Source organism: Chelmon rostratus, chromosome 3 (genome assembly GCF_017976325.1).
Source record: "Chelmon rostratus isolate fCheRos1 chromosome 3, fCheRos1.pri, whole genome shotgun sequence".
NCBI lineage: Eukaryota > Metazoa > Chordata > Actinopteri > Chaetodontiformes > Chaetodontidae > Chelmon > Chelmon rostratus.
This window is the reverse complement of record NC_055660.1, coordinates 25,513,204-25,524,490: the sequence shown is the minus strand read 5'-3', so window position 1 is coordinate 25,524,490 and position 11,287 is coordinate 25,513,204. Positions and strand designations below refer to the sequence as shown.

Sequence of the window (11,287 nt, the reverse complement as noted above, 5' to 3'; positions counted from 1 at the left end):
ATGTCTGGAGAGAAATCCAAGTCTGCTTCCCAGACTGATGGGAAGGCGGCTCAGAACAAGATGTCTGAGATGGGCATGATGTCCTACAAGGTACAGTACACACACACACACACACACACACACACACACACACACACGCTACACCCCACATGTACACCAGATGATCACAAACATACTGTACAGTCTTTTACACAGTGTGTGAAGCAGCTGGCATCTCTGACAGTTTACCTTCTGGTCTTATTACAACCTGCTGGTTGGACTCCAGCTGGCAGAAAAACACAGTGAGGCTTGTGTCTGTTAAGTCACTGGGGAGAAAGCTGTATGACAACACAATGACTTCGTCTTACTCTGACTCTGACTGTTGGGTCACTTTTTTTTTACCACAGTCTTCTCCATCCTGTTTCAACTCTCCTCAGGGGTTGGCCTTGACTTTGAAACCAACTCTGTGACCTCCGTTCTCACGCCCATTCTCTTTCTCTTTATTTTATCCCACAACTATCCAGATGTGTGTGTATGACCAGGAGAACTTCCAGGGCCGCTGCATTGAGATCAACGGCGAGTGTATGAATGTGTGTGACATGGGAATGGACAGGGTGCGCTCCCTGCGCGTTGACTGTGGACCGTAAGTAGCCTGTACCTGTGCAGCTGCACACACCCACTCGCCCACTCAGCTGAGTACACATAATATACCCAGCACCCACACTGCTGAGCGCAGAGCAGGTGATATCAAAACTCTACCTTACCATTATGTGACATTTCACACTTCACATTTTAGGCACTTGGCTGATGCTTTTATCCCGAGCGAATTGCAGAGAGCGTAGCAGTGGAATGAACTTCAGTGCCTGAACTAATAACATAACACAGCAACAAACAGCAGGGAAAGCAGAGCAGTGATCACGTACAGATGTGGAGAAATAAGGAGGAGATGAGGAGGAAGTTTAAAAGGGGACATCCAGTGTTGCACTTCCATAGAGTTGGGGGACTCACAGGAGACACATTAAAAAACACATGGTCAGAATGGAAGCAGCAGAGGCAGAGATATCCTGATTTACCCTGATGACATCATCCGGGTTGTTTTTTCTAAACTTTTGAAAGCTGGTTTTCAGACGCCCTTCATGATGACCTCTTCTCCCCCCCTCAGCTTCGTGGGCTTTGAGCAGATGAACTTCTGCGGTGAGATGTTCATCCTGGAGAAGGGCGAGTACCCCCGCTGGGACTCCTGGAGCAACTGCCAGAAGAACGACTACCTGCTGTCCTTCAGGCCTGTCCGCATGGTAAACCCCCCCTGCACCTACTTTGCTCTACTTTCCTTCATCTTCCACCTCGCTTCACTTCAACTGCGTACCCCTCGTTTTCTTTCCCTGCTGTCTCCCAGGACCCAGAGAAGCACAAGATCTGCCTGTATGAGGTCGGAGAGTTCAAGGGTCGTAAGATGGAGATCATGGACGATGACGTCCCCAGCCTGTTTTCCTACGGTTTCACCGACAGAGTGGGCAGCATCATGGTCAGCTGTGGAACGTGAGTTCTGAGTGTTTTTTACAAGCCTTTTCAGGTCTTTTTTAAATGAATGCTTATGAGAAATACGCTTGCCGACGCTTAGATGAGAGATCAATAGCACTTTCATGCCTGTATGCTAAATTAAACCAAAAGCCACTTAGCTTAGTTCAGCACAAAGACGGGAGACAGTTGGACGTCAGCAGCTCAGTGTCTCTGTCTGCGTCAGAGCAGCAGACACTGTTTCTGAAATTACTTCATTTGTACTGTCCCCCGCTGCCTGAAACAAACAGCTGGAGCACAGATTGCCCTGTGGTTTGGCACCTGACAGCATGACAAATAAATCAGTGTTTTAATATGTCAGATGTTTATCCTTGCTGATTTGTCCCCATCTGTGTTTCCAGCATTTTACTTTTCAGTTACTCATCTTTCAACCATTTGTTTTCCATTCTCGCTGCTCAGTTGTGAATCTTTTTCCTCACTTTAATGCAACCTTGCAATCCATCCCCACTTCGAAAATGTAAATTCTCTTTCCTCCCCCTCTGCTCTTCCTCTCATCTCTCCCCAGTTGGGTGGGTTACCAGTTCCCCGGCTACCGTGGCAGCCAGTACCTGCTGGAGAAGGGCGATTTCAGGCATTTCAATGAGTTTGGCGCCCGCTGCCCCCAGATGCAGTCCATTAGGCGCATCCGGGACATGCAGTGGCACCCACACGGCTGCTACACCATGTCCTCCAAGTGAAACCCGGCGAGGGCGAGGAAGAGAGGGATTGGAGGAGAGGAGGCGGAGGGCGGGCACAGACACGGAGGGGGAGGTGGAGGAGGGAGGGCGAAGAAGGAGAGGAGGGAGAGGGTGTAATTTTCCTCCTCTGTCCCAAAGGCACTTAGCAGTTTGAGTGCAGGATGGAGGGAATACAGTAGGTTGTTATTTTTAGCCGTTGGAACATCGTAATCTAGCGACCAATGAAAAGTTATTCAAAGGGACGGAGGAGATAATTACACAGACCGTTGAGACTTTGTCTGATAATAAACCATTTTTGTTCTCCCTCTCGCACCGTCTCTGTTTGTTAGCCCCCTTCTTGCCACTTTCCTCTCTCTCTCCCCCTCCCTCCCTCTCTCCCCCTCAAATTTATCTTCCACATCACACCTGCGTCAGCCCTCGCTCAGCCCACGAGAGCCTGACTGACCTGGGTACCAATGTGGATTTGTGTGTTTGTGTGGTGGGGGAACTGAGACAGAAGAAGCCACAGCAAGAGAAGTGCTGGTGAAAGCTCTCTGCTCAGATCCTGCAGCCACATGAGGCCTAAACCCCAATAAAGTATCTCACATCCTGTTCCACTTGAAATGACGTCTTATTTAACAGAGGCGGTTCTACCACTTATGTCCCAAATGCATGGATGGATCATGAGACAATGGGCCCTTGGGAACAAACACATCAAGGGCCCCAGAACAGCCCCCTGTGCCACTAGTGGACATTTTGAACTTTATTTTTCATGTTACTTTGCATGTTTACCTTTGTGGTGTGGGTTAAAAACAGATCCTGAACTTAAAATAGTTACCCAACTCTGTAGCTCCCCTCAGCTTTACAGAGCTTTCATCACATTGTTTTGTTACTTCCAGCTGCAGCGGAAATCTGTTTTCAGCAGAAAAGCTTTGACAAACTCACAGCAGACTACCTGCAGTACCAAACAACAATAGAAAAAATGGCCACGAGTGAATGTGGTGGAACATTTAGCAGCCAAAGACCGACAGATATTTCCTTCAGGAGTTGGAGGAGCACAAAATCAGAGGTAATAGAGAGGGAAAATTGGACTCATATCCATCAGGTAGGCAGAAACAAGAGCCTAAGCGAATGCCAGTTGTGCTCTGTATCCTGCACTGATGTGTCTGATGGATGTGAAAACACTAAACAGGCAACAATTTGACCATATACACTTAAAATTACATAAAATGTTGTGTTTGTGGTTTGCCTGCTGCTCCCAAGTACGCTGAATATGTGAAAAATGCTGCAGAAAGCGTTCTGTGTTTACAGACCAAGTTGCGTGAAGTGTCCTCAAGTGATGTCATTGCATTGGAGTCAGCATCAGCTCGGGCTGAGGACTACACATCGGCTTGAAGCTGGTGGTTTGAGGCTACATTAGCCGCTACTAGTGCAACACATTAGAATCTTTGCAACCATCCCCGGTCAAGTTTCATTTTGGGTTAGGCAGGCGTCAGGAAGAAGAATGTGTGGAGTAAAAAAGATAATGTCTGAAGTATTTTGTTCATGCTGGAGATGAAAAGAGGCTGCAAAATGTCTCTCATAACTTGTTGCCATAGCTGAGCCACACCAACACTCCTCTCCACAATTATTACACAAAATACTGAATATAAAAATGAGGAAGACCTTCACATGAAATTGGTTGTACAGGTTATATTTTCTTGGAGCAGAGCTAAAACAGCTGAATTATGTAAGGGAAAATACGATCCAGACGTGATTTTAAGACATAAAAATAATCTACAGCAATAAAAGTTGGTGTCTAACATGGTTTCTCCACAAAATCAATTACCTCATTAAAAATTCTTAAAATGACATCTACTTCTTCTCCCTCATTGACAAACCCAGAATCTATGAATATGCCAATTTCAAAAGTTTAATTCCTGAACACAAAAAAGTCAATTCGAATTCAAGTTTCCACATCACACTCATGTGTGTTGGATGTTTGATTATGATTGGCTCCAAATTAGTTGTGGTGGCACAAATCATGCTCCTACGTACACCAGTAGCGTAGCCATTAAGCCATAATAACACTTTGTTTCGAGCTGCACCCTTCAACAAGCGGGGCTGGAGCTGTAGTTGGCTGTTACCCAGCAGGCACTGCTCAATGTCGTGGATGTAGATTTAATGTTGTGATTTATTATTGAGTATGCTATCTGTAAAATTCACCATGTTCTTGTGTTGCTGTGGTAAATGAAAGACGTGTTCGTGTTAACTGATGTTTCCCTTGTTGTTGTTGTTAGTTTAATGTCTCATGCTCACCCTCCTTGTGAGATAAACACAGGGTGCTCTGAGCGGACATGTCTGCGATGTGTGGATTCGGGCACAACAACATCCTGGCCACACCCTGGCTGCACCCGTGCTGATGTGACAGATGGACACGTCTTGACCTCGGTTTTAAGTAAGCTCAGAGAATATTTCTACTTTCAGCAGATGAATGTGAAACCATCCCGAGACTCAAGCTCAGCATTTTTGAGTGGACGTGGACGTGAACAACAACAAAAGAAGACATGATCAGTATGTCCTCTATTTTGACTGAGCCCCTGGACCAATAGAAATGTTACTAACAGTCACTTCAAGCAGAGTTTCTGGCTTTAGGGCCTCTTCAGATAAGATAATCTCTTATCAATCCTGCATCAGGGAAATTTTCAGTGCTAGCAGCATAAAGAATGATAGTAATAGTAAGAAGCATCAGTAAAAAAAGATGTGTGTCATGTGTGGTCTACTGGGAGCAGTGTTGACTGTAAAGTCAGCAGCAGGAAGGAATCTCTCCTTTACGCACCGTGGGTGAAGCAGCCTGTGACTGAAGGAGCAGCTCAGTGCAGTCAGAGTGTCCTGCATGGGGTGGGATGTGTTCTCCACCCAGGGTGATAACTTAGCCATCATCCTCCTTCCTCCCACCACGTCCACTGGGTCGTGGGGGTGTCCCAGGACAGAGCTGGCACCTCAACCAGTCTGTTAACTGTTAAGTCTTCAGTAATCTGTCCATGCCCAAAAAGTTAGGATGTCACTGTCTGTCACTGTCAACTGGAAAACGATTTTTATTGGATACATGTCACCTTCTTCTCTAAGACATAAATGTGCTTCTATTGACTTACTTGAGGAACTGATTGAATTTGTTATTGTTAGAGCACGTCTTGGGGTAATTTGTAGCTTCTATCCCCAGTCCACTCACAGTGTGATCACTCAACATAATGCCTGCTGCAGAGGCACAGATTTGATTTTCACTGATGGAAAACAATCTGGACAACCATTGTTAATGTGTGAAAGAAGAAAGCACTCCAACTCCTCTACCGGGGCACTCTATCAAAAACAGCACACTATGCTTTGAGGCTTTCTGTGATGAACGATTTCATGCATTTTTATCTTTTTTAAAGAGAATATTGATGCCCAGTGAGGTCTGCAAATGTCAGCACCGAAAATGGACTTTACAGATTTCAGCATTCAGACCTTCTTTTGATAAAACACGATCAGTTATGCAGTACATACTTCTTTCCCTGCGGTGCATCAAATATTCAAAAACATCAAGCTACATCATTCATGGTGGTTCTTGCGTGGTCAGTCTGTGGTGTGACGTCAGTGATGGTTGGACTGTTATAGAGCAGGGCTTTTAATTTGCTGAGAGTGCTTCAAATAATGCAAACACAATGAGGCAAGTTTCTGTAAACTGCATCAGATTATCATTCAGTCACTGTTCGCCCATACATGACGATGAATGCATATGATTCACTACTTCCTTTCATTTGCCCCCCCTCCCACCAACCTGCTGACCAATCCATACACTTTCTATTTAAATGCAATAAAAGGTGTCCTCACTCCAATAAGAAAACATGTAATGTAACACAATGACATGCTTATTCCAGCTGTTTCAAATGTGTGTAAACTCTGCAAAGGGGGTTAAAGTTCCTACACAGCGTCCCAATGTCACGTGCTAATGCAGGAAGCCCCTTTGTACATCTATTTTGTATTACTTGTACTATCTCACTGAACTCCTGCTTACGAAATTAGTGGCGCCACCGCTTCTTCTTTCAGGGAACTCTATAACATTTTGATGGCCAACTGTTTGTTACTCCAGTAGAGTATCGATGTGGGAAGGTATTTTGGGTGTCCAGGTTTCTGGAAGCAAACCTGTGATATTTTATAAGACAGTGTTGGAGCACTTGTAAGACTTGGATGAACATGAAGCTTTCCTGCCTGAATCATCAGTATAAAATACAGCACCTGTGTTGAAAAAAAGAAAACGAGAGTCACTGATTGAAAAGTCAAAGGTATGCATACAAACTGCAGGAGGGAAGTTGACGACAACTCCTGGAGATTATTGCAGTACAAAAAACATGCAACCACTCACTTAAAATTCTGATGCCTGCACCTCTAACGGCAAGTTGAAGCTTGGATTCATGTCTTGTAGGCTTCTGTTAATAATTAATAGATTCAGCATTTTAGATCCACTCACTTTGATTCTGGGTCAGTGTTTGAAGGATTCACCAGTGGTGCAATGTTTTGTTCTGGCTGAAAAGACAAAACCCCTCTGAGTTTGAGACAGCTCTGATTCATTCTGGCTGGCTTCTTCTCCACAGCAGTGGTGGCTGAGGCCGATGGGCACAGTGGAATTTAAAGCAATTAGCCACACCGGACTGACAACACGTGCCATACATCATTTTTAGTGTATTAAATGAATCCTTCCTGCCGTGATGAGCGACATGAAGATTGAAATGTGGCTCCACCTCCTTTGCTGCTCTCCTGGGGCAGCTAATTGGTTGGCAGGTGTGGGCCATTCAATTATGACAACAAATTGAAACTGCCCGTTATTATAATGAATAATAATGAATATTGCACAATACAAGGAGACTTCCTGGATAGAGTGGATACAGCTGTGGCAGGCAGTCGTCACCACACTATGATGTAGGTGGAGAGAGCAACAGAAATAGCAAAAGAGGGATAGGAAGAGGTCTTCCAGCTGAGAAAAATTCAACGTTATGACGCCAATGGAAACGTGACTTGTGGCCTCACTGCTTTCATGTAATGTTTCCTATTTGTGCTTTAGAAATTTTGCTTTTTTTCGTGCTGTTAAGTTCCATCATAGCGGCTCCTCTCAATAGCTCTTCATGACGTCACATCATTTTTTGGCCACTCGAGAGCAAAATCCAAGCTACTTTGGCAATAGTTGTTCTTGCAACTGGGACAAAAGGTTTATTTTGATATGTGATGATGCACACATTTCAGCACATTCCTCCTTATTTTCCATTCCTCCTTTCTGAAATACTTGTCAAAAACAAAAACCAAAAAAAAAAAAAAAACCCCCAATTCTATCAGAACACATTCATGCAATCCCACTCCAGAAATAAAATCTCTCAGTTCAGCCTGGCCCTCTTCCTTCCTTCAAACTGGAGAGGGAAAGGCACACTTCACCTGTCACACCAGCACCCAGTTTAGTTCACTCTATAAATACATTGAGATAAGACACCTACAAGGTGCTATGAGCCTTCCTCACTATGTAGTTAAATATGGATCGGAGGAGTATTGACGTCAGACTGACACACACACGCGCACACATGCAAGTACGCACAAGTTAACACACACACACACACACACACACACACACACACATATGGATGCTCATATGTGAGTTTACCCGAGCACAAGCCGGCACACTCACACACACATACACACATGCGGCTACACTTATTTCAAGCTCTGCTTCTGATGTCATTCTGTGAATTGGGACTGTTTCAGCAGCAGGGCATTATGGGATAGCTTATAAGAGCTTAATGACTCCTTGAGGTACAATACTGCTAAATAATGGGCAGAGAGCAAGAGAGAGAAAGAGAGAGGGAGAAAGCGAGGGAGAGGGAGGGTTGAGGCACACACACAAGCAACACGCTCTCTCTCACACACATATCCGCCCAGTCTCCACCTTCTCACTTCCAATTCCAGCGTTACACTTCTCACTCCATCTGGTGAATCAGTAGCTCTAACCACCTGATTGGCTGCTCAGACAGGAGGTCATTCACCACCACCAATTTGAAACTTATCATATTTATCGATAGCTGTTGGAGATAATGGAGTGTGTTCTCATACTTTCTTTGACGATTCATGCTCCCAGTCCCTGGAGGGCGAATTCTGTAGAAGAGAGGCCGTATAGCTCCATTACAAATGAAGCCCATAGAGTCATTGGAATTTAATGAGAACATGAGAACCAACAGTCCTGTCTGAGTATGGAAGACCAAACCTGACTCTTCTATTATTAAGTGAATCTGAAAATAAAATAAATATTGGAAGTGATTTCAATAAAAGTAATTGAATGAATGAAATGGAAAAATGTGAAAAATAAACAAATAATAAAGAAACTAAAAAAAAAAAAATCCATACACAGGATTATACCCTCATCAGGCGTAATGGCTGAGGCTTCTGTCATTTTTGCTTGATTTAGTCTTGAAAATGTTTTCCTCCCACCCTCTGATTGGTGGAACACACCTAGGAGGAACACCTCCTCCATCTCTTTTTCTGTGGGAAATCAAATGCTGAAGGAAAATTATTTGAAAATAAATGTATCTGCCTGAGAGAAAATTAAAACCAAAGCTGACAGAAGAATACAAATTACAATAAGGGATGAAATCATTACTCATGTATACATTTTCTCTTTGTTTTTAGAAGCCTGCATTGCATTTTATCAATTTATTGGCCCATTTTACCAAATTTGACAAGCCCGGAGGCACGAGGATTCAGGACTCAAGGAATGCAGACTCCAGACACCACAGCGAGGTTTCAAAAAATGAAATAATTTATTAACAAAAGTCGCTCAGGACATTTCACAACAGAACAGGCAAGGTAAGGCAACAAAGTACAAACAAAAGCGCTAAGGATAATTTGGCTGGCAAAGAACAAAAACTCTCAATGGCTCAAAATGGCTCGATAACAAAGTAAGAAAAGAATCAATGCTTGGCTAGAAAAACTCAAGAGGTTCACTAAGACTATTTACAAGACAACAGCGAGAGACAAGGATCAAGGAATGCTAGATAGATCAAGGCTGGTACATGACATGGCACAGGACAAAGGGAGACGCGGACTATATATACACGAGGTAACAATGAACAGGTGAAGACAATTAGGGTGGGGTAGACAATCAGACAGGCGGGAAACACACTGGGAAGTCAAGGGGCCTGAAACGAGAGGAGAGTTAGGTTTCACAATAAAACAGGAAGTGTAAGACGAGACATGACGCTTGTGAACAAAACACATTAACAGATACGACGAGACATGACATAATTGTTTTAAATGTATTTCTCACATGCATTTATATGTTTCTTTATTTTCATTTATTAGTCAGTTTATTTGATCATGTTGTCTATCCATGTTTTCATTAATTTCTTTGTATTAGTCATGTTTGGTCCTCCATACTTTACTGTGCTGTAACTGTTTCCCAGGAAGCTTAATGAGTTTAGTCACAGTTACAAGCAGATGAAATAAAATCACCAAGCAGATGATTCCCTGAAATGTTTTATGCTGTCAAAGTCACAGATTTTCTGGCAGCAATTGAATGTGTCATCAGTACTAATTTTACTGTGATATTTGGATAATGTAGTCCTACATGAAGCTTCATTAATCATTACAACTGGCGATGATTTGGATGCTGCCATTGTTATGTGCAGGGATTGTGATGTATGTGTTTGGAAACAGCTTTCACACGTATGTTGAGTAGGAGTGGACCGACAATTTTAGTCTCATTGTCCAATTATGAGTAAGAGTAACTCATTATTATACGTTGGAGGGAAGAGAGGAAAGTGTCGGACCATATGGAGAAAAAAATGTAATCTTTGCACTGTTCTGTCAAACTACTTTCTCTCTAGATCGGCTTTGTAGCCACACAAATTATGCCTAAATTCATTTGCACATATTTGCACTTTGATTCACTCACACACACATATGCAAACACACACGAGTACATAAACACTTCAGCTTGACAGTTGCTGTGCGTCATGCCGTGTTGCTTCTCATTCAGTGCCTGTACGAAAAGTCTCAGGCTGACTGTTGAGTGATGTAAGATTGATATGTAACTCCTCTCCTTTCTGCTCAGACAAACGAGTGGGTGTGCTGAGCTTTCAGGAAGATAGATGGGGTAGAGAGGGAGAGGGAAGAAGTGGGAATAATACAACGCAGGTTGTGTTTTTAGTTTTTTGACATGGTTTACACCACAGCCGGGGCCTGAAAATGTTGCTGGAAGGCATTTCAGCAGTGTGACAGATGACAAGTTTTAGGAAGGCTACCTGTTTCTCTCTGCGCTATGTGTAAAATTAAAGATAATAGTGTTTCTGGCTCTGTCTCTCTCTGTCTGTCTCACCACATATCCTCTCCCTTTGTCTCACTCTTTCTCCCTCCATGCTTCCCAAACAAGACCCCCTGAGTCCTTCTGTTTTCTTCTTTTATATCAGACACTGCCTCTCTCTGTCTGTAGCCTAGGCCTTTCCCTCTTTAGTTCACTGTGTCTGTATTACGTGCCCATCTGCGTCACATATGAGGCATGCCTGAGGGTTAAAAATAAAAGATGAAAGGGGAACAGACGGATGCAAGGGGAGAGGAGGGGGGGTGGTGGCTAGGGGTTAGGATACGGAGGGAGGACTGGCCTTAAAAGCGGCAGCCTGCGGGAAAGTAATAAATCCATCCATTAATAGTTGTTTGTTCATGTATTTATTCAGCAGTCCATCACCTGTGAATGTGGTGCCACTGAGGCATCACAGGGACTGAATGCTGTCTGTCTGGCTGTGTGTCAGTGGTTGACACAGATCCAAATGAAAGCGTCTGAATCCTGAGTGAAGTAGATAATGGGCAGCATCCGCAATAACCAGAAAGAGAGGATGTGAGGAGTGCATCCTGGAAATGTCTGTGTGTGTGTGTGTGTGTGTGTGTCTGCGGTCATGTATTTCTATCTTCACGACGACCAAATGCTGAAGAAGAACCTTCCAAACTAAAAGCACGTTTTTGAAAGTTAATTTTGGTGTGTATAACCAAGTGTGACACCATGAGGGCCTTCTAGGAGAGAC

The 11,287-nt window shown here is 43.7% G+C and overlaps 1 protein-coding gene across 1 annotated transcript; it reads left to right on the top strand.

Annotated features, from left to right (window-relative positions):
- Window positions 1-2,234, top strand: crybb1l2 (crystallin, beta B1, like 2). Its single transcript, XM_041966849.1, has 5 exons — window positions 1-90; window positions 504-622; window positions 1,142-1,274; window positions 1,376-1,518; window positions 2,063-2,234. Exons 1-5 carry the CDS (start codon window positions 1-3, stop codon window positions 2,232-2,234), a joined length of 657 nt encoding a protein of 218 aa, XP_041822783.1.
- The last annotated feature ends 9,053 nt before the right edge of the window (window positions 2,235-11,287 follow it).

Coding starts and splice junctions, on each gene's coding strand:
- crybb1l2 (XM_041966849.1), top strand. CDS start 1: ATGTCTGGAGAGAAATCCAAGTCTGCTTCCCAGACTGATGGGAAGGCG. Junction 91..503: donor TGGGCATGATGTCCTACAAG/GTACAGTACACA, acceptor ACAACTATCCAG/ATGTGTGTGTATGACCAGGA. Junction 623..1,141: donor CTGCGCGTTGACTGTGGACC/GTAAGTAGCCTG, acceptor TCCCCCCCTCAG/CTTCGTGGGCTTTGAGCAGA.